This window comes from Chrysemys picta, chromosome 7, assembly GCF_011386835.1.
Source record: "Chrysemys picta bellii isolate R12L10 chromosome 7, ASM1138683v2, whole genome shotgun sequence".
Classification (NCBI taxonomy): Eukaryota; Metazoa; Chordata; order Testudines; family Emydidae; genus Chrysemys; species Chrysemys picta.
In genome coordinates, this window is record NC_088797.1 from 47,876,959 (window position 1) to 47,900,583 (window position 23,625).

The following is a 23,625-nucleotide window of genomic DNA, read 5'->3' on the forward strand; positions in this document are numbered from 1 at the left end:
CCGGAATGGTTAGCAGGGGCTGGTATGTTAGAGGGATGCATGGGCTAAGTGCATGTCTGAGCATTCTAGCTCTGGCTCTGGCATTGACTCTTTACGTGGCCTGAGACAAATCCCTGAATCTGTCTCAGCTGTCCCACCTGTAAAATGATGGGGATCATGATAATACTTCGCTGGAATCTTGTCTCATATATAGACTGTCTTTTTGTTCTGTGCTTGTGCAGCACCTAGCACAATGGGGTTCTGGTCCATAACTAAGGCTCCTAGGCTCTACAACAATACAAATAATGAATAATAATAAATTACTGAACGCTTGGAAAACACTTTGAAGATTATGATGTTCTGTTGTGTTCCCTGCAGCGGATTCTTCTGCTTTTGCAACCGAAGCAGTTTATTTTCCCAAAAAGAGAACACAATATGAAATATTAAAACCAAACAAAAACAACCCAGAAGAAGTCACCAGCTCAGGATAATTGCTACTCCTTCAGAAAGCTGGAAACCACAGTGTAACAGGAGCGGAGACTGGAAGGAAAAAAACATCCAAGTCACTCAAAATAACAGACATATATGACCTTCACCCTGACAATGAACATGATGTGACTCGTAGGGAAAGCCTGACAGGTTATCACCCTCTAGACTGCTGATAATTATCTTCACATCTAGTGTTTGAGGTGGAAAAAGGTTTATTGTTCAGAAAAATATTTTGAAAAGAAATAGCAGGAGGCTCATGCAGCCCTGCTACAGGCATCGCTACATCGATAGATCGCTCGGGAAATGGAAGGATATGATTGGCTACTGGACTCAGAGAACTCTGAAGGGTCTCACTTTCAACCAATCAAAACTCTCTAGCCTTCAACATCCCACATGCTGCTACCTTTCTGACATCTCACTGGGGTTGTTCACATTTCCATAAAAGTGACCCTGTAAAAATGGCATGATGAAGGAAGTTCCATGGTGATTGTCACTCAGTTGTCTGTCTGGTGCCCTTGTCTGCATCATCCCCATTGTGGAGTCCTCACAGGGGGCTGATGATGGACTCTCGGACATGTACAACTTTGCCCTTAGTCACCAGTCCAGGTTTGCTGGCAGGCTTCTCCATCATGTTGGGGAGGGATAGATACTAGGTTTCTTCCTTCTCTGTCTCATAGGGCGCATGTGTGGTTGGATGTGGCTTCACCAGCTGTGGCAAAACCTTTGTCCAAGATTTTCTTAGACTTCACTATTTCTGGACACTGGGCTGTGGTACATCCTTCTCCTGCGTGCATGGTCCTTGAGCCTCCTTCAGCTTAGCCTCAGCATCCAGCTGAGGAGAAACCTAATTTGTTTTCTTCAGATACTTCAGGAATGAAGCCATGACTCCCATCAAGGGCTGGAATTTTATAACTGCAGACACCCCACTGTGGATGAAAAATACAGGTGCATAATCTACATGTGCAATTACACTGACTGTGCACAGTTGTGACAACTGCAGGTGCAAACAGCCAGGGAGATGTCTAAACCGCTTTTTGTACCCGCAGTTGCTGTGACTGCACATCCACGCGTGGGAACGAGAAATGCGATTACATGTGTGAAATTATCAATATTCAAGGCCTAATTGGCTCCATTTACAAGTCAACAGATGATTTTTCCAAACTCTGCCTGGTTCTGAAAATCCAGCTGGGTTCTTTATTCCATCATCGCCAGTAACAAAGGTTCTGTGATTGGAATGTAGTGATAGTGCAGGTGATGCTATATGAGACCAAATAGAATCCAGCTCACTCTCCATCACTGAACCACGGTGGCTGTCAGTCTTTGACTACTGGAGAGTCATCCATTGGGGGTAGCGGAGTGTCATCAGATAGATGAGTCACAATGCTTATGTCGTGAACATGCATCGAGAGGTGGTGACATTGCATCATGATGTGATGTCAACACATATACTGATGCAATGTGAGAATGTCGAGGGTCTAATGCAGTGGTGCCCAAACTTTTCCTGTCACGCCACTTCTTACCAGTAATGGAAGCTGTCTGCACCCCCGCTCCATTACTGCACAGTTGCTCAGCAGAGGAGTTTGGGTTGAAGGCAGAGCTGGGTATGGGGGAGGAGCTGGGGCTAGAGGCAGAGCTGGGCTGGGAGTGGACCAGAGGGAAGAGTTGAGTTGGGCTGGGGGCGGTACAGGAGGCAGAGTGGAGCTGGGCTGGAAGTAGAGAGGGAATGAGGGCAGAGGTGGGCTAGAGGCGGAGATGGGATAGGGGCAAAGTGGAGCTGGGACTGGAGCTGGGCTGGGGGCAGAGTGGAGCTGGGTCTGGAGCTGTGCTAGGAGCAGAGCAGGGACCACTGGTCTAATGCCTTTCTTTCCTTTCTGGTCAGTGGGCTTGGCAGGCTCCAACTCTGTGAGTGGCGCTTCAGGTCAATGGAGATGTAGAGCTCCCAGAATAGAGCTCAAGAGACATGAATTGGCCACCGTTGCCATGAGAGCTCTAAGAGGCAGAGAAGCGTGTTTGTGTTAGAATCAGCCTATAATGACTAGGAGGCACTCTGGGCTCAGAGCCATTGAATAAAAAGGGCCTCTTTTACAGTCACATTTCTGACTTTCCTGGTGCTTTAAAGGAAAGCCCAGTGTTTAATGCCTAGGAGGGTGAGTGGCTCTGCTTGGAAATCACTACATCTCTGGATATGTGCCTGAGATGAGCAGATTCTGGAAAGTTTTGTGTCCATTGCCTCTACCTCTCTTAGTGAGACAGGTCCCAGGAGACCTAAAGAATGGGTCACACTTTACAATCGGGGTCAATACCTTGCAGAGGGTTAACAAAGCATTCACAGACCTTGGACTAAAAGGTTGACCAATTGTTAGAGTCCAACAGGTCAATAGGTTGCTAATGACCATGGCTTAAAATCTTCTGTGTAGGAAACACCTTCTAATTATGTGCTTATAACCACCTATATAACACATAATACTTAGATCTGCAACATAATTCTGACATCTATCAATCCTTTGTTTACAAACCATGTATGTAACTAAATGTACCCTTAGAATAAAGTGTACCCAAAGAAGACATATCCTATCCATCCCATTTCTAAAGCACCAATGACTGTGGAATCTGGGCCTCAGATATAGGCATTTCTACCATGTTCATCACTGTGTTAGCTGAGTGCTTATAATCATAGAAATGTAATGCTGGAAGGGACCTCAAGAGGTCATCTAATGCATCCCCCTGATCTGAGGCAGGATTAAATATACCTAGACCATCCCTGACTGGTGTTTGTCTAGCCTGGTCTTAAAAACATCCAAGGATTGGGATTCCATAAAAACTCCCCATAATCTTATAGATTATGAATTTTGTTGACTACATCTGACTCTCTAAGGGTTAGAATATGGAATGGTCCAATTAGGAGCCTTCAAGGAGAGGTTTTCTCCCCTCTAACCCTTAAAGGACCAGCTGTAGATTAACAGGAAAACAGGAAAACTGCTGTGGCATCCCACACTCTCTTCAGTAAATGGAGGCAGGATGCTCTCCCTCTCTCTTGCTCCCATGTACACCTTGTAACCTCACCCATTCCTTCTTTCCCCCTTTGATCTAGGTGGCCAACCTGCTGAGACTCTTCCAGATCCCGCAGATCAGCTATGCCTCCACCAGCGCTAAGCTCAGTGACAAGTCTCGCTACGACTACTTTGCTCGCACCGTCCCACCAGACTTCTACCAGGCCAAGGCCATGGCCGAGATCCTGCGCTTCTTTAACTGGACCTATGTCTCCACAGTGGCCTCGGAGGGTGACTACGGTGAGACGGGTATTGAGGCCTTTGAGATGGAAGCCCGGGCCCGCAACATCTGCATCGCCACCTCTGAGAAGGTGGGGCGCTCCATGAACAAAAAGACCTTCGAAGGAGTGATCAAGGCCCTCCTGCAGAAGCCCAGCGCTAGGGTGGTGGTGCTGTTCACCCGCAGCGAAGATGCCCGGGAGCTGCTGGCGGCTGCACAGAGAATCAATGTCTCCTTCACATGGGTGGCCAGTGATGGCTGGGGTGCCCTGGAGAGCGTGGTGGCGGGAAGCGAGTTGGTGGCGGAGGGGGCCATCACCATTGAACTGGCAGCCTACCCCATCCAGGAGTTTGCCATCTATTTCCGGAACCTCAACCCCTACAACAACAGCCGGAACCCCTGGTTCCGGGAGTTCTGGGAGCACAAGTTCCAGTGCAGCTTCCATACCCAGGACTGCAGCCGGCACTCGCTGAAGACAGGCAAGTTCGAGCAGGAGTCCAAGATCATGTTTGTGGTCAATGCTGTTTATGCCATGGCCCACTCCCTCCATAACATGCACCAGGCGTTGTGCCCCAATGCCACCAAGCTGTGTGACTCCATGAAGCCGGTTAATGGCAAGAGGTTCTACAAGGACTTCATGCTCAATGTCAAGTTTGATGGTAAGCCCACGGCATCAATAGGGATTGATGGCTGAACTGAAGGGGTTGGGATGGAATGGGCAAGGGAAATCAGAGGGTTTAACTAGGAGTACTCAAAGCCTGGGGATTTCAACTGGTCACATCTGAGCCAGACAAGCCAAACTTGCTGAGCGCACTAGGTCTGTGATTCCTCACATGATGATGTCCTTGCCCAGAGTCCTTTGGCCCAGGAGTTCACACACTTCTCCTGCCTCTTGATGATGGATTCTGCCAGGCTGGTGGCATGAAACCGCTGCATCAGGTGTCATGTTAACGTTGGATCGGGACACAAACATTGTTGCACAAGGGCATAGTTAGGGTCTCAGGTTTCAGCTTGGCTGAACGTTGTGGTTGAACGTTGTGTTGGGTTCAGCTTCTTCTAATTTTCTGGAGAATGACTGACTAACTGGGAGGGTTGTGAGACCATTTCCTTCAGCTGACCATCAGCTTCCCAGGCACCCTGGCTGATGCAACTTCCATTATTCCTTTCATAACCTGTTGGAGTTTTTAATATTCAGCACCAAAATATTTGTAATAGTTGATCACATATTTTCCTACCAGCTCTGCTGTTTCTCGGGGACATCTGTCTAAACAATCAGTTCCAATGTCAGTTCTGCTAGGCCAGGTGAGCCTGGAGAATTGGCCAGTCACATCTCTTCTTCCTTAGATTCAGCATTCTTGTCGGGGCAGAGCAGTCAGATATAAGTCAAAGCAATTTAAAACTGTTCAGAGGCTTTATTCTGATGAGACTACATTGCACTGACCCCGCGTACGGCGGATTCTTACCCCGGTGTATCATTTGTAGGAGACTCTGGAACACTGGCTTAAGATGCCACAGAAACAATGAGGACTCAGTATATTCCAGACTGCGTCCTTCTCCTTTGCGTTCTGGGTTTTATTCAGTCACAGGCAGCTAGGAGAATGTGGTGCTCTCTACAGGACTGACCTGCTCCTGAGATGGGCATTATACTGGCACACCGTGAAGACCTGAGCTTTCTGGATGGAGGAACCATCCAAAGGGTTCTCCTCCAGGCCAAGCTCATTAGACACCTGGGAGGATGATTATCAATCTATCAGTTATCCAGCCTCCATCACTGTCATATCTGGCAGCATACAGCCCTTACCGTAGCTATCCTCACCACATCGCGGTGAGATAAGGAAAAACCCATGTGTGATGGGTTCGGTCACAGAGACCCCTTGGGACTGTCACCTGATGTGCTGAAATTACTTCGGAGATCGTTTGCCCTGCCAGCTTGGGACTCCAGAACCCTGCCTTGTTGAGCCAGACACGCTAGCCTGCTGTAACACAGACTCAGGGTCTGGTCCATGCCCCCAAAGCTGAAGACTTAACTGAAAACAGCTTAGCAGGTTACCTGTCTCCAGCACCCAGACACCCAGTTCCCAATGGGATCCAAACTCCAAGTAAATCCATTTTACTCTGTATAAAGCTTATACAGGGTAAATTTATAAATTGTTTGCCCTCTATATCACTGATAGAAAGATATGCACAGCTGTTTGCTCCCCCAGGTATTAATCACTTACTCTGTGTTTATTAATAAACAAAGTATAAAAAGTAGGATTTAAGTGGTTTCAAGTAATAACAGACAGAACAAACTAAGTCACCAAGCAAAATAAAGCAAAAACCACGCAAGTCTAAGCCCAATACATTAAGAAACTGATTACAGGTAATACCTTGCCCTCAGAGATGTTCCAATAAGCTTCTTTCACAGACTAGACTCCTTCCTAGTCTGGGCCCAATCCTTTTCCCTGGTACAGTCCTTGTTAGTTCCAGCAGACATCCCAGGTGGTAAGCAGGGGTTTTCTCATGACTGGCAGTCCCTTTTGTCCTGCTCCACCCCCTTTTATAGCTTTAACATAAGGCGGGAATCTTTTGTCTGTGCTTGTTTGCACCCCCGCCTCATCAATGGAAAAGTACAAGGATTAAAATGGATTCCAGTATTATGTGACATGGTCACATGTCACTGTAAGACCCCTAGTCTCCATGCTTCCTGGGTTGGCCCACAGGTACACAGGAAGGTTTGCAGGTAAATAAACTATTTACAACCAATTGGGTCAGTGGGAGCCATCAAGATTCTAAACCGCCATTAATGGCTCACACTTTGCATAATTACAATAGGACCTCAGAGTTATACTTCATATTTCTAGCTTCAGATACAAGAATGATACATGCATACAAATAGGAGGAATATATTCAGTAGGTTATAACCTTTGTTATGATACCTTACAAGACACCTTTTGCACAAAGCATATTCCAGTTACATCATATTCACTCTGTGATACAGGAGGGCCAGGGAGCAGTGGAAGAGTGGTCGAGGGGAAATATATAAGCCCTAGGCTAATTAAGGCATGGTTCCCTGTAGACTAGGGACGGTTGCTACAGGTTAATTGGAGCACCTGTAGTTAATTAAGGCCCTGTCAGGAACCTAATAAAACCCCCTGCTTCAGGCAGTCAGAGGAGGAGGAGGAAGGAGAGAGGACTGGAGCATGGAGATGTTTGTGAGATTTGAAAGACCAGAGAACCAAAGTAAGGGAGACCCTGTCCCGGCAGGGCATGGAGACTCTCTCCCCCAGCATCTAAGGACTGAGGGTAATCCCACTAAGGGGGAAGAGGGTAAGAAACCCACAGGGGCTGGGACTCCGAGTGAGGAGCAAACTCAGACCCCTTCCCCACTTCTCTCCTCTACCACCTTCACAGGCACTAGTGGGGCCCTCGGTGCCCAAGAGCAGGGGCAAGGGGTGGCGTCTTAGCCCCCCCCATTCCCCCCAAGAAAAGCACGGGACCCACCATACGAACATCGGCCATCTTGTCACAACACTCATAAGCATATTTCTATAAAACATATGGAGTGCAATGTCACACCATGCATCTCTGCGTAGTCCTGAGGGTGCTAGGCATGGCTGGAGACTGGCATGCCAGCCACTAGTTGTCCTGAGTTTATTCTCAATACACGTTGCTCCATGTAATCTTCCATGTGTGTCCAGGGACCAGTTCTCAGGTATACTGGTGTGGGCAGCAATAGCTCCCTGAGTCCACCCCTCTCCAGTTAGAGCAGAGCTGGATACGTCAGCCCTGCTCCCAGCCCCAGCATAGGGGGCAGGCTGGAGGCAGATCAGGGGCATGGCTGGTCTCTGCTTCCCAAGGCCCAGTCTGGTGTTAGTGGAGCTGCTGTCCAGCATAACTAGGGCACAGTTCCCCTCTCATAATCTTATGAAGAGTAAAGGGAGCAGGCTTGCCAGAGAACCTGTATATACTTCATCTCCCAGCTTGGCAATCAAGAGACCACATAGCGGGAGAGAGATTGCGGACTTACCTATATTTGATTTCATATATAAGCAGCCTTGGGCTGTCAGGCTTATGTCGGGGAAGTTAGTGCTGCTTAGAAAAATGTACTGTATTATTGGTCTCCTTGGGGAGGATTCTCATGGAGATAAATGTAGTATTTTCATGTGACGTGTTTAATACCAACCTGAGATGATAATAGAGGTGGGGGAGTGAATGATTGTCAAGTTGAAAGGATGTACTTAAGTGAAAAGGAATATGCATGTTATTGTTAGGTACTATAATGCTATACAGGGGTGAATATAAAACCAAGGCATGTGGGGTGGCGGGAAAGTCGTTGAATATTTGCTCAAATCTGAAAGTGAATTTGGATTCATGTGTGTTTGTGACCCTTTTGTGTCCCCATTCTGGTAACATCTGAGTGCTCCTTTACTAGTACAAATACAGCAAATACTAGTACAAATTTTAGCATGAAGGCTGGAGTAATCACTGAAAACAAATTCCAGGTGGTATATTCAGTTGTAAAATTAACAATGTGCAATTCACACTGTCTTTGGTTAATAAGTCATGTGGCATAGTATATGTTCCCTGATTGGACAGTTTATGTAACTGACCAACAGAGAATGAATTGTGAATACTCAAATGTTCGCAATGTAACTTCCAAATGTAGCTTTAGTTACAGATTCATAAATTAGCGGCATAACTTTACAAATTGCACATTACAGATTACATTGTCGTATTTGTAAATTGTGCAACCTGCAGGCTAAGAACTATTTGCTGAAGGAAAATTGTGAATGGTTCTGAAAATATATAGCTTTGATAATGTTGGGATTTGTTTGTGGACAGAAAAAGAAGTCATTTTTTTTAAGAGATTACTTGTTGTGAATTATTTGTTCAGCTCAAATCAGAAGCACCATTGTGGCTTTGCAATATGGTGGGGAAATGAGATAGTTAACTCACGTACGTTAATTAACATGTTAAACGTCACTTAGCATTTAGTGTGGGCAAAGGCAGAGATTTAGCTGGTTGAGAATATTGTGTGATCTAATTGTAACCCTTCTGCCAGGTGGAGCCAGCAGCAACAAGGGCTGGGTTCAGTATCTAGAGGTTCCTTTTCAACAATACAACACAAACCGGCTCGAGCCACCACCAGTGACCTGGGACAATTACACACCACTCCCTGGGTGCCTCTAAGAGGCAATACTTCCCCTCTCACAAGCACAGAGTCTGAGTGTAGCAAAAACTTTTAATAAAAGGAGGGAATTAACTCAGCATTAATTTGGGAAAACATTGCAACTAGGGCTCATAAACACAAACCGTGAGCAAAAGACCCACCCCCAAGTCAGTTGGGCAGTGTCCTTTTCCCATCAGGGTCTTAAGTCAAGCAACCCAAGCGTCCCTTTAATGTGCCTGTCCCCTCTCTGTACCCCACTCACAGTTGCTATCCTTGGCCAGTGCAGCCCCAGAGTTCAGCAGTTCATCCGCAGAGTCCACCTCCCACCCTGTGTGGAAGGCAAGGAGGGGTAAGCTCTGCGGGGCTCTGCTTTGGCCCTCTCTACTAGCTTTCTCTGCTGGCTGCTTGACCCGCCTCTCCACCAGCCACCCGGCCTGCCACCCTACTAGCCACTTGCCACACCTCTCTGCCAGCTATCCACTCACCAAGATGTCTTCAGCCTCCCCCCCCCCCACACACACACACTTAGCCCAGCTCTCAGTGATTTCAGCTGTTAGTGGGGGAGCCTCACTGCTTGTGCACACTTGGCAGTCTCTTACAACACTGTCTCTATTAGTCTAATACCTAAGTATCAGTGATTTTCAGTTCTGTAACGTGTGAGACTCTCAATTTAATCTAAATTAGCTCTTTTATTATACCATGGAGAGAGAAAATGTCAAACGGTGTTTAGGACCCTTAAACAGCACCCACACCACCAGGTATACATGCCTACATCCACACTCTCTCAACTCACTGGGCTTTGGAACCCATGTCCCCTTCCTAGCAAGTGCCTTTTAGTTGAGTCCTTCCATTGGGATATGCCAAGTATAGTTCTGCTGCACACCGTTCACACAAGAAGTATAACAACCCTTCATTACTCCTGCCCCAATAACAAGGAGACTGGGGATCCAACACCAGCCACAAGTGATCATTTGGGCAAGCAGTCATGCAGTCCCATCATGCTGAGCACCTAGGCAGGGTGGGTGTGTCCATGCAAACAAGATCAGCTTCTGAAATCTTTTTCCACAGCTAACCACTAGATGTCAGGGGAGAGCTCATCCAGACTCTGCTTACATCATTAATGCCTTCTAAAATGTTGGTCAAGGCAAAGCAAGTTGTTCTTTAGCACACCCAAAAGTGAGGTTGGGCTCCCTCATAGGCAACATCTGCACTTGGAGCTAGTGGTGTGAGTCCCCCCCACTTATGCTAGCGCTGATCAAGGTAGTGCACTAAAAATACAAGTGAAGCCATGGTAGCATATGCAGTGGTGAGCGGTAGCATGGGCTAAGCTGCCACCTGGCCCCCATTGGTATGTACTCGGGGTAGCTAGCCCAGTGCCACTGCTTGCTGCTGCCCATGCCACCATGACTATGCTTGTATTTTTAGCACACTAGCTCAGTAAGAGCTGCCATGAATATATCCACGCAAGCTGCGAATCACACTGCCAGCGCCCAGTGCAGATGTAGCCACAGTCCCTACTGGGACCTACTAAGTCAGTGCGTAGTTTTAACATGAGTTATCTTCACTAGGATCTTGCCTCCTATTAATGACAACATGAGGTACTAAGGACACACCGTTTATCCCAGTGAAAATGCACCCTAAAGTTTCCCTCATTAACTCACCCATGTAGCACATGCTAAAGTGCTACTCCCTTTTTCTTGCCTCAGGGTTTGGAAGATGTTAATTAGGGTAGAGCTGCGTGGCAATCACAGGGTGTGATGGCAGCTGGTGCAGACAGCCCTGAGCTAGCTTTGCTCTAGCTAGCTGGAGTATCAGGAGCACTGAGTCTGGATAACATGAGCTACAACACTCCTTTAAATCCTAGTCTAAATATGCCCCCTGAGGGAGGGTGGACAAAATGTGCCGTGTTCCAATCTGTTGAGCATGAAACCCACTGGAAAAAAGCCCAACATTCCTGTACATTGAATCTCTCATCCTTTTCCTCCTTACCCAGCTCCATTCAGGCCAGCAGACACCAAAGGCATCGTTCGATTTGACCGCTATGGTGATGGAATCGGTCGTTACAATATCTTCAACTACCACAGAGCGGATGGGAGATATAGATACCAAAAGGTGGGCTACTGGGCAGAAGGGCTTACCCTGAACACCACCCTCATCCCCTGGGCGAAGACCTCTGTTCCCGTGTCCCAGTGCAGCGACCCCTGCAAGAAGAATGAAATGAAGAGCATGCAGCCAGGGGACATGTGTTGCTGGATATGTATCCCATGCCAGCCTTACGAATACCTGCTGGATGAATTCACCTGCATGGATTGTGGTCTAGGATACTGGCCCAATGATACCCTGAATGGCTGCTATGAGCTACCACAAGAGTACATCCGCTGGAAAGACGTCTGGGCCATTGGGCCAGTTACGATCTCTTGCTTGGGCTTCCTCTCCACCCTCTTTGTCTTTGGGGTCTTCATTAAGAACAATGACACTCCCATTGTGAAGGCCTCAGGCCGCGAACTCTGCTACATCCTCCTCACTGGGGTCCTGATGTGCTACAGCATGACTTTCATCTTCATTGCAAAGCCCTCCACCGAGGTCTGCACCCTGCGGCGCTTGGGGCTGGGAACCTCCTTTGCAGTCTGCTACTCTGCCCTCTTGACCAAGACCAACCGGATCGCTCGGATCTTCAGCGGGGTGAAGGAAGGGGTCCAGCGCCCACGCTTCATAAGCCCCACCTCACAGGTGGTCATCTGCATGGCCCTCATCTCCTGCCAGATGATCATCGTCATCATCTGGCTCATGGTGGAGACCCCCGGCACGGGGAAGGAGACGGAGCCTGACAAAAGGTACATTGTCACCCTCAAGTGCAACAACCGTGACTCCAGCATGCTCATTTCACTGACCTACAATGTGCTCTTGATCATCTTGTGTACAGTCTATGCCTTCAAGACCAGGAAATGCCCTGAAAACTTCAACGAGGCCAAGTTCATTGGATTCACCATGTACACCACGTGCATCATCTGGCTGGCCTTCCTGCCCATCTTCTATGTGACCTCCACCGACTACCGCGTAAGTGATCCCTGCTGAGCAGGGTAGGGAATGGGAGGCCAGCAGCGTGGCTAAGTCCACTGGATTCCAGGGTCCTGCTCCTTGTTAAGTGGAGCTGGAGGTAGAGGACTGAGGGTGGGTCCTGGACACTAGAAGACCAGCCTGCAGGTGGGAAAGCTGTCTGTGCAGATGAACAGAAGGGTAGTTGTCATAATTAAATTAGATCTGAGGACACTCTGGATTGTGGTTAAATGCAGCATAGCAGGTCACTAAGGGAAAGGATGAAGGGTGTGTCTCTCTGAGGGAGGCAAATGGGAGAACATGGCTGGTAGGCATAATGCAGGCAAGTTCTGTGCAAGTTCCTTGCTATTCCAGTCCCAGGCTTCCATACCTGCCTGCCAATACATCTCGATCCTGACCTGCTGCCTTCCTGCTATTTCAGCCTTGGGCCCCACACACAGCCCTGCCAATGCCCCTCCAGCCTGACCTGCCTCCCTCTGCTATTCCAGACCTGAGTCCACACACAACCTTGCCAATGCCCCTCCAGCCTGACCTGCCTCCCTCTGCTATTCCAGACCTGAGTCCACACACAACCTTGCCAATGCCCCTCCAGCCTGACCTGCCTCCCTCTGCTATTCCAGACCTGAGTCCACACACAACCTTGCCAATGCCCCTCCAGACTGCCCTGCCATCCCCCACCCCCCGATGCCAATGGTGGTTGGCCTTGAGTGGGGCACAAAGAGGATTCAGGGACTAGACCAAGACCAACACATTGATTCACCCTTTATTCGTTCATCTAAATGCTCATTAACCAGAGTCATCAATCAAGGGGACTGATTTTTTCCAGCAGAAATTGCAAACCAGAAATCTAGAGGCCATAAAAGCATGTCTGGGGAGGCTGTGCCAGACTTAGGCACCAAGTGACACCCTGGGGAGCGAGGGACCCTCAATGTCTGAGAGACCCACATCTCCTAGCCCAATTCCCCCTCTCTGGCAGCTCTGCAAATTCAAAGGCTGAGCCAGTGGGGAAACACAGCGCTAGTCCTGCTCCTAGAATGGATTCTGCCTGAGAAGGGGAATGTGTCTAACTCCATTACTGATCACTGGGCTCATTGCTGTAGTCTCTGACCTACAGGAGCCCGTGGTCCTGGAAAATGCTGAGGAAATGTTTGCTCTTGTATTTCTGTAGACAACCAGCAGCACCTAGTGGCAGCTGAGATGAACATTAGAGAGTTGTACAGTGCCTACCGGGGTCCTGTCTGCCACTAGCCACTCTTCCATAGAGAACAGTTTGAATGATGTACATTGGAGAAACACTTTATAATGCTGTTGGGTGGCAGGGTGGTCGAGTGTGCAGAGCAAGCGGCAGGGAGGCAGGAGACCTGGCTTCTGATCCAAGTCATTTCTCCTGTCTGTAGGAGGGGGGTAACGATACTGGCTTATCTTGATGGGGTGGGAGGTAGGCAGGGAAGCTTTTTGGTAGACAGCATAACCAGCAATGTCTATCACTAAGGTTGTCTGACCCCTTCCGTTATAAGACCCTGCTTTCAGTTGCTTGCAACTTTGCTAAACTTTAGCTTGCCAGGGTGAAATTTCCCATGCTGGGCATCTGCCTCAGGCTGATTTTTTTTTTTTTTTTTTTTGGAAAGTTGCAGCAAAAAGGCTTCAGATGTTTCCAAGAACGAATGAGGAAAGATGGGCTGGCTTTGCTCTTGTTTAAAAAAAATCCCTCACGTGCATTTTGCTCAGAAGCATAGCGCCTCCATGCGCTGGTGCAGGGACTTGAAATGGGGCAGGGAAGTCACCCTGCTGTCAGGGCTGTGCTTTTTTTGCTACCTCTGTGAATATGTGCTCAAATTTGGCCAAGTTATGAGCCTCTGAACATTTCAGTTTCCATGTGCTCAGAGTCCATCTGCACTGAGCATGCTCCAGCCCAGGGCCTGAGCAGAGCAGGAATTGTTTTGCAATCACCCTCCCCCTCTGATACAGGGGCTGCTGGAGGGTCGGGAGCAGAACTGAGAGCAGGGAACCCCTCTCTCCTGTGGTCTCAGTGACACCAACCCACACTGGGCCCAGCAGTGAGGAGGAGAACTCAGACCACCTGGAATGCAGAGGGGTGTGACAAGTGGAGCCTGTGGGGAGAAGGGGTTGGTGGGGGGGAGGGGAAGCTGGGATGTGACACCAAGGAGAGGTGAGGGGGACCAGGACATGGAGCTGAGCAGGGGAAACTGGGATTGGGATGAAGAGTCAAGGGCGAGGCAGTCGGAAACTGAGGCTGGGATGTGGCGCTCTGGGGGTGTGATGGAGACAGTTACTCCATTAGCTCAAGAGTCTGAGGTCTGTGTAGTGAATCTAAAAGCTTCAGCCCTGCTGGTGATCCACCTGGGTGTCAGTATGATTCCATAGGATGGGGAAAAAATTTCAGTTGGCTTTTTAAGAACACAAAAAGCTAAGTTAAAAGAACATTAAGGTTGCAAAGTCAAGCACTACCTCATTTGTTGCAGAAATTGGAAGGAGTGTAATGACTGAAATGGGACAGTAGGAAGAGAAAGGAAAGCTTTGTGGTTAAAGCAGGTGAATGGTGCCACGGAGCACTGGGATTCTACCCCTGCATCTGCCACAGATTTCCTGTGTGATGCTGGGCAAATCACTTAATCCAAACTCATCACATGTGATCACTAATACATTTTCTTGGTGTCTGACTTGAGACCCTAGGGTCTGATCTGCAGAATTGCTGAGCACTCACAGCTGCAACTGAAGCCAAGGGGAGCTCAGCTCTGAACAAATGAAATGCTAAATTCTCTGAAAAAGCAGGTCCCAGGCATCTCAAATTGGGCACCAAAAATGGGTGGGTACTTTTGACCTCAATCTGTCTCTGTGTCTCAGTTCTTCAGCTGTAAAATGGGGATAATGATATGCCGTCATCTCACGGGGTGCTGTGATGATAAATTCGGTAATATTTGGGCATCACTCAGATATTACAGTGATGAGACCCATAGAAAAGCCTGTGTGGAAATGAACAGTTCTGTCTCCAGAGCAGGGTTTGGATAGTGTGTGCAGTAACTAAGAGTTGGGCCACACATCGAGCAATGAGGATAAAACAAAACATTGCCTAACTGCTCATTAATTGAGCACCATCTGTCTTGTGCCCTCAATGAGGAAAAAATAGTATGTGAGCATGTAATTAGAGCCTATCGTAATGCGTACGGGGGTTGAACTAAGGTTGCCCAGGCAACCTCAATTTTGACATGTCCCAACTTTCGAGCGCTTGACTTTGCAGTTTTTCTGATGTAATATAATGCTAATTTCAGTGACATTTAGTGCAGGCAGCAGTAAAAACCCTCCCTCTGCAGCAAGTAGTCTTTAATCTGGCATGGGCTTAGCATATATGACATAACAATGAGAACAAAGGAGATGGGTTAAAACTGATGAACAGATGATGGGCTGAGGAAGATGGTCCTGAGATGACTTAGGGGCTGCTTCTGCTTGCCCTCGCACTGGCTTCTGTCGTGTGTAACCTCTCCAGAGCAGGGAGCGCCCTCCTTCCATGTTTGCAAAGCCCCAGGCGGGGAGGACTTTAAAGACTTGTCTTGGATTGTGGCACTTTGGGGAAGGGTCCATGTTTTTGTTGCATGTTTGTACACAATGGGGTCCTATGGCTGGGAGTCCTCAGCGCTACTGCAATACAGACCAATAATAACAATAATCGTTTTACATTGGTGTAACACTGTTGGCTTCATGTGTACACAAGTGAAACCAGGAAATCACAGGGGAAATCAGAATCGGTGAAATCAGAATCATGCCCTTAAAATCCAACTTGCCATTCCTGGAAATCCTGGCCTAAATTGCACTGATTATTCACCATGGCCCCTGGAATAGAATGAGATTCCTGCTTCTGGAATAACAATTGATCTACGGTAGCCTTGTTCCCCTCTCCCCAGTATCTGTGGGTGACCTGAAAGGCCCTGCCCTAACTCCTCTGCTCCCCTGAATATACTCTGAGTATGATGATTCCTGCTCTCCAGTTGATTTCAGCAGAGTAACTCTGGGGGAGAGGCAGACCCTCTGTTTTTACATTACGTTATCCCTGGTGTCAACTGGCACCTCTACAGCCATGTCGACCTGAGTGGAAATGGGATGTTTTCCAATCATGTCTGTGCCATTCAACCCCCCTGGCAGATACTTGGAGCTGGTTGTGCTGTAACTTTGGGGTTCTAGTGTTATGGAGGGACTCCGTTCTGCCCCTTCCTCCCCGAGAGCTCACCTTGAGTGGTTCCTGCTCTGCTGTTTGCACTGGGATAAAGCAATACTTGGGGCCAATCATGGGGCTGGAATCAGGCCCTTGGTGATTAGCGCTAACAAGATTGCCTAGGAATGTGTAAGGAGTAATCGCACAGCCCGGGCTTTCGGACCCTCACTTAGCTCCCCGCTAGCCAAAGGCTGCCAATGGTGCTCATGCCTGTGCTGCCTGACAGCCTTCTGGAGAGAGGTAGAGCTTTGGACTCAGCTGTTGGGAGCTGCTAAACTTCTCGGTATGGCCATGACTCTGCTGCTACTGGAGCCCTTGCAGGACTCCTCCTTAGTTTAGCATCAGTCCTGCAGAGATGAGGTGCCCAGGGCTGGAGCACCAGAGTTAGCTGCACCCCCCACCCCATTTTATGGAGAGTTGGCATGTCCCTGGAGAGCTTGCTACAATCAGGGCTCTCCTATAAGCTGGGTGTCTTCACTGTGGAAGGATTTGTCAGCACTGTCTGGTTTCTTGATATGGTATTACTGTAGCTTAGTTGATAGAGTACTGGCTTAGGACTCAGGAGACCTCGGTTCTAGTCCTGGCCCAGCTCCTGGCCTGCTGGGTGACCTTGGGCAAGTCATTTCCCTATCTATGCCTCAGTTTTGGGGGGAGGGATAGCTCAGTGGTTTGAGCATTGGCCTGCTAAATCCAGGGTTGTGAGTTCAGTCCTTGAGGGGGCATTTAGGGATCTGGGGTAAAAATCTGTCTGGGGATTGGTCCTGCTCTGAGCAGGGGGTTGGACTAGATGACCTCCTGAGGTCCCTTCCAACCCTGATATTCTATGATTCTTGTCTATGCCCTTAGAGAATCATGTAGGCAAAACTCCCACTGCAGGTTGCATGAGGCATGTGAGATTGGGCCTGTAGTTTGGGAGGAACCTCTGCTATGCAGAAGACTCTGACATGTGGGAGCAGGAGGGGAACTCTTTGTACTCGGAGGAGCAGCTGAGATTCAAATGCTGCAAGGGGTGCCGGCTTCGGACTGCCCCACCTGGAGAGCTTGAAGCTGTTCTGCTGAACACCAGAGACGATGATAAGCAAGAGCCCCTAGTTGAGTTTGGAACAGTTACTCACAGGCTTCGGGCTAGTGCGGAAATGAGTGATAGGTGGAAGCAAATGTTGCAAAAGGCGAGGGGAGTATGGGAGCTCAGGAGGCAGCGTCCTTGTGTGCACTGGGGCATATGACAAAGCCCCAGGCACATTTTCAAAATGAGAAACTGACTGGACTCAGCTACAGTCTCTGACAGGGGAAAGAAATCTTTAGACAGTGGCCTGCTCAACCTCCACCCACGCAGAACTTAGGGGCTGCAACTATCAGAGGCTAGTGCCCAGAGGACAGGATACCATGGAAAGTTCAGGAAACCTGAGGTCCCTTCTTAGATCATGTGGAGCTAAATCCTTAGCTGGGGCTCGATCCAGCAAAGTGCTGAGCTGTCTGGTCCATCAAGGTGCTCAACACACGCTTAATAACAGTAATAATATCGTCATCCTGGGGAAGGCAGTGGGGCTAGTCTTGTGCTTAAGGGCTTTGGAGGATCAACAGCTTTGCGTGGCTTTAAGCACTAACCAAATTTGGTAGATTCATCTGAGCTCCACATTGAGTTTTTGGAGCTGAAATTCAAGGTGAAACCAAAGGTGTGTGTGTGTGTGTGTGTGTGTGTGTGTGTGTGTGTGTGTGTGTACACACACGCACACTACCCTCTTCTACCCAGTTCAATAGATCGCGACTAATGGAGTCGTCTGTATGAAACTTTGCAAACCAAAATGGCTGCATCCCCCCAGCTCTGCTGTACTGTGGGAGTATCTGTAAAAGGCTGGAGTTTGCATCTGTTTAGGATATAGACAAGAGGCTGTGTGTGGAAGTTTAGATCTGTCTCTCAGATCAGGCAAGAGGTTCAGTGAGATCAGGGGATGGAGGATTTGGGTTTGTCCCTGTACAGAGATAATAGGGGCTAACCACAAAGCTGGAGCTGGATCCAAACTCCTGCAGAGTTCAGCATCAGGGCTTTGGTTCTGCCCCATTTCTGCTGGAGTGGGGATAAAATAGAAACTGTTCAAAGGAAGCTGGTGGGTGGATGTCCCCTCTGAGCCTATGCTAGCTGTGCAGTGGTTTGCAGGAGGTGTAGCCAGGTACAGTGTCTTAGGGCAGGTCAGACGCCAGGTGTGGCCTTTACTCAGTGGTGGGTTGAATCTATCTATCTATATACATGTGTGTGTGTGTTTCACTCTGTCTCTCTGGGTTGATGTCTCCCCTCTGCTCCCTGCAGGTGCAGACCACCACCATGTGCATCTCCGTCAGCCTTAGCGGCACCGTGGTCCTCGGCTGCCTGTTCACCCCCAAACTCCACATCATCCTCTTCCAGCCCCAGAAAAACGTCGCCAGCCACCGCGTGGCCACCAACCGGTTCAGCGTGACTGCAGCAGGCTCCAGCCACTCGCACGGTGAGTGGCTAGTGGCCCCACAGCGCTGCTTCCTGGGCATGGAGCATGGCGTTTGTCCTCCTGGGATAGGAGTCCTGTTGCCAGAGGGCTGAATGCCATGGAGGATGGGAGCATGGCCAGGTGGCCCTATGCACCAACTCCCTTTTGAGAGCTTTGCAATTCAAATGTCAATGGCCAGTAAAATTGAAAATGTTACAAGCCATTGAGTCCCCCTGCCCCGCTCTGTAATGTCATATGCTTTGTGTGGCTGCTAATGCTGACATCTCCTGCATGTTTGAGGACATGCATGCCTCCGTGACGTGTAATCGCCACTGCCACCTCCCTGGGGGGGGCAGGGAATCTTTGCAGGGCAGGAGGGGACGGTCACTGGGAGGCAGGGGCAGGCACCCACAGTTTGTGGGCAGGGTGAGAGGGGGACATGCCCTGGAGAGAGGAAGGGACAGCTCTGGGGCATGGGATCAGCAGCAAATCGTGGCCTCAGCCCTGTGGCTGCACATGGGGCTACAGCGCCCACTCCAGGGTGATCTCTCCAGGCCATGGGGAAGGCACCAGGGTGCGGCAGGCGGCGATGGTGGGTCTGGGACCCAGGTCCAGCTGCTGTTCCATGATGCCTCTATGTGTTCTTCCCCCGCCAGGGTCGGCCTCTCAGTCCGTCCCCACAGTGTGTAACGGCCGCGAAGTTGTGGACTCCACGACCTCATCCTTATGAAATGCCCTGTGGTTCCCATGGGCAAGGGCATGGTCCCCAGTGCAGACCCTGCACGAAGGCGCAGGCCTTTTTCGTTCCCATTGGGCCTTTTGTTTCTCAAAGCTGTGCTCCCAGCCTGCTCGCTGATGCCGTCTCACTCGCTGGGCCGGCGTTCCCCAAGGAGAGGAGCCGTCGTGTGAGAACTGGGTGCCACCTTCCGCTGCCCTGCTCCCCCAGCGCCGGCTCAGAGAGACACAAACCTGCTGGGGCGGTCGTGATTGTACTGAATGGACCTGCTGGGGCATGGAAGAACCATGCCCTCTCCCTGGGGAGCCAGCTCTGAGCCAGACGGATCTCGTGGCAGATCCACCCTGTGTTACCTCTTGCTGGCCAGATTACCAGAGAGAGCAAAACCTGAGCATCTGTACCTCCCCACTTCTCTCTGCACTGGAATAGGGTCAGGGGAAAGTCCACAGATCCCCACTGGCTGCTCCAATCTCCCCCTTCCCTTCCCTCCCCAAAGGAAGCAGGACCCTCCCTCCCCCCCCCCCCAAAAAAAGAGCAAATACCAACGGGTCAAAGGTGCTATGGCTTGAAGAGAACAGACAGGCCCTTCTCCAAGACCACGCTGCCCCGCAGCATTGGGAAGGAATTCAGACTGAACAAGCCAGGGGCTCAGGGCTGCTGCTGATTTTGCAGGAAGATCCCTGGTTGGAATGTGAGCCCCCTACCCCCTCTGAGCTGTGAGAGACTCACTTTGAAATGGACAAACAGGTGCTTCCACATCAGAGATTTCTGACCCCAGGAACCTGGGTTGTACACATTACCTGACTTGGCTAGAGGGACCCAACCGGGGGTTGCCGCATGTGCGGCCCTGTAGGGTTTTGTTTAGCAAGGGCAGTCGGGGACGGGCACAGTGGCTAGTCAGGAAGCAGGGAGAGGGTGAGGGGCCCACTGGGAGCTGGGGCGAGGCATGGCACAGGATGGCTGCCCTGTCCGCACCTGGTGTGGGACACTGACAGAGGAGGGTAGCAGGGGACTGAAACAACTCCTACAAGTGGAGAAATGATGACGTATGAGAACGGAGGGAGAGACCTGAAAATGTGGGACCAGCCAGACGCAGAAAGCGAGTGAGGATCTGGCAGCCTGCAGTCCTGCGGACTGACTTCAGGGGGAGCTGTGTGTCCTGTCCCCGGAGACTGGGCCTCTAGGGTGAACGAGTCCCACAACACAGAGAGCAGAGAGGAACAAACCCCCAACACATGCTTCAGGCCCGCTACCCGGGGGGGGGAGGGGGGGGGCACAGCTGCTGCTTGGGGGGCAAGGGTGAGGGGGCATGGCCTGCTGCTCCCCACTAGCATAGGGGTTTGAATTTGTGGTGTGCTGGAGTCATTGACCATGCAGCCTGGTATCCAAAGGTGCTCCCCGCTCTTTGCCTCTACAGGCAGCAGGAAAAGGACATTCCCACTGCATTAGGCTGCCCAAGGGGCCGTTCCCCCAGAATGCCCCCATGCCCTTCATGAACAACGGGACGGGGAGGGGTTGGTCTGATTCCATGGAGGGCCAGGGTGCCTCAGACCACCCCCATTCCTGACCCCGCCAGGAGCTGCCTGACCGTGACATCACCCAGCAACCAAAGTGGCCCGAGCGCTGGTGCGGCAGCAAAAGCAGCAATAAACCATCCGGCTCTGTGCTTTACAGCTGCCAAACACTCTGGCGGCAAAGCTGCTCCCCTGCTTCGCTGCAGTTTTCTTGGCACCTTCATCCACCGAGAGCCAGCAGGTGAGTGCAAAAGGTACCACTCTTGTCCAGAGCTGCTCGGAGCTTTTCAAACAGCGTCATTTTGGTCCCAAAATTGTGTGATGCATAAATCAGCCTGAGAGACCCTTTTTTTTTTTTTTAACAATGCTTTTCCCCCCCAAAATTCAAAATCTCAGGTCTCAATATGCCTGTTTTTGCTGGAGGACAACTAGTGACATTCCCAGAGCCTGGAAGAGGGAAAAGCATGTTCAGTGAGGCTCTTTAAAACTCTTGGTTATATTTATTGTAAGTCCCCACTTAATTCTAACACCTGACACACCCTTGGGAGACAAACACTCTTCGTGAACGGTTCAGCATGCCCTGGTCTTTCAATTGAGGAATGAGAAAGCTGCCATTCAGGTTCTCCAGTCGTCCAAGGAGTTCTCCTCCTGATTACTCATCATTAATATCCCACTCGTGCCTGTCAGAAGACAGGACACTGGGCTAGATGGACCATTGGTCTGACCCAGTGTGGCCATTCTTATATAGCTATTCCTGAGATTTATAAGTGGAAAAAACAAGCCGAGACAAATCCTTCCAGGTCTTCTTTATGTGTCATCAAGAATCAAAACCAAAAAATTAGAGCCCAGTGCGGATACAAAATTTGTATCCACATCTGAGCCACGATCTGCAAAAATGGTCTGTGGGTATCCATGGATATGCAGGACTCTACAAAAAATCCCCCAGTTTTAACCTTTAAAGCAGGGGTGGCCAATCTGTGGCTCCGGAGCCACATGCGGCTCTTCAGAAATTAATATGCAGCTCCTTGTATAGCACCAACTCCAGGGCTGGAGCTACAGGTGCCAACTTTCCAATGTGCCAGGGGGTGCTCACTGCTCAACCCCTGGCTGTGCCACAGGCCCTGCCCCCACTCCACCCCTTCCCAGCCTCTCCCCTGAGCCTGCCATGTCCTCACTCCTCTCCCCCCCCCCGCCCCACCCCAAACCTCCTGCATGCCACGAAACAGCTGATCGGGAGGTGCTGCGGGGAGGGAGGGGAAGGCACTGATTGGCAGGGCTGCCAGTGGGTGGGAGGTGCAGGGAGTGGGGAGGTGGGGAGCTGCTAACATATGACTCTTTGGCAATGTAAATTCTGGCTCCTTCTCAGGCTCAGGTTGGCCACCCCTGCTTTAAAGGAATACACTAATGTACATTTCACACTGAATTATGTTAACCATTATGGTTACAAGTGACTCCTAGGATCAGGGTAAAGAATCAAAAATTGGTGTCTGTTTTTTCAGTATGTTTCCTTTTTACACTTGACAGCACTTTGTGTAGAGTTCCCCTCCCTTCCCACCCCATACGTATAGTCATTTTCCTGTTGTTTGTGTGGGTCTTTCTCACCGCTCCAGGGAGAGATCTTTAGACAGAGGAAAATGGGATTTCAAAAGTCCCCAATGTTTGTGGAGGGACATGGGTAAATTACTTGTAACTATTTGTTTTGTTAATCAATTAGATTTCAAGTTGATGGGGTCCCTGGCGTGATGAGGTGAGTACCTGCCCTCTTGCCCATTGGCTTGGATGGCTGAAATAGGAAATGCAAGGCAGCACTCAGAGGAGAGGGACAGGGTGAAGTTATTGGCACAACAATTTGGATCCTCACAGCAATGCATCTCCTGCCTTTCACGTGCATTCAGATGCTGAGATGCTCTTCCTGTGTCTCAAAGGACATCATTAGCCAGCACTTCCTGTTAGGAATTATCAGTATCAAGGCCCTGGTGGGCTGGGTAGTGCTAAAGAGGTTGCATCAGTGTTTTTCAACTGACTGATGGAAAAATCCATGTTTACTGTAGAACTATAGAAGTATTTAAACCAGGTGAGTTATTAGTTATTTAAGCAAACGTGCTGCTGATCTCTCAAGAGTTTTCTGTGGGTCGCATCTTTTTTCACAGTAGCCCCATGATGTCGGTGCTAAATGCTAGAATTCCAGTGTTCGTAGCTGTGCCCAGCCCTCTGCCGTGACACTGGTGCCAATGTCCTGTCCTTCTGCCAATGCCCCCTTCCCACCATACTATCCACTGCTCCAGCAGGACGCCTGTTAGCACCACCGCTCTTCCTGACTGCTGGACAGGCACAAGCAATCAGCCCTAAAATCAGCATCCTGCTCCGCTGCTTCTAGTCACTAATCTCCCCTCACCCCGGGGACAGCTGTACCTGTGGCCGCTGGCACTCAATGCAAGGGAGATCCTGAAAGCCAAATGACAGGTTAGGCTGGGCTGGGCAATATAACTCTGTATCTCGTGGTGTTTTTTTAATTTTTATAAACTATTTATTGGGAGGAGCCTTTTGGCTGGAGAGAAAATTATAATAATTAGCTGGCTGCTAACAAAAATGTGCGTGTTCTTTGGCCCTTGACTAGGATTATTATCATTGTGACACATGTATTACAAGCCAAGCGAGTTTTTAAGCGTAGATCTTTTTGTGACCAAGTTTGTGGTTTTTGTAATTTATGTAAATAAAGTGCATTTTTTTTAACGGAC

The 23,625-nt window shown here is 49.6% G+C and overlaps 1 protein-coding gene across 2 annotated transcripts in view; it reads left to right on the forward strand.

Annotated features, from left to right (window-relative positions):
• GRM2 (glutamate metabotropic receptor 2) overlaps window positions 1-23,625 on the forward strand; it is a 78,590-nt gene extending 54,965 nt beyond the window's left edge. The window contains exons 3-6 of one of the 2 annotated variants that reach the window (XM_005285275.3): window positions 3,560-4,397; window positions 10,884-11,947; window positions 18,484-18,658; window positions 22,602-23,625. In XM_005285275.3, the coding sequence (XP_005285332.2) occupies window positions 3,560-4,397; window positions 10,884-11,947; window positions 18,484-18,658; window positions 22,602-22,630 (2,106 nt within the window). In that variant the 3' untranslated portion in view covers window positions 22,631-23,625. Of the gene's footprint in view, window positions 1-3,559; window positions 4,398-10,883; window positions 11,948-18,483; window positions 18,659-19,293; window positions 19,505-22,601 lie in introns of those variants that run through there. The other variant, XM_005285274.4, reaches the window with a different exon arrangement.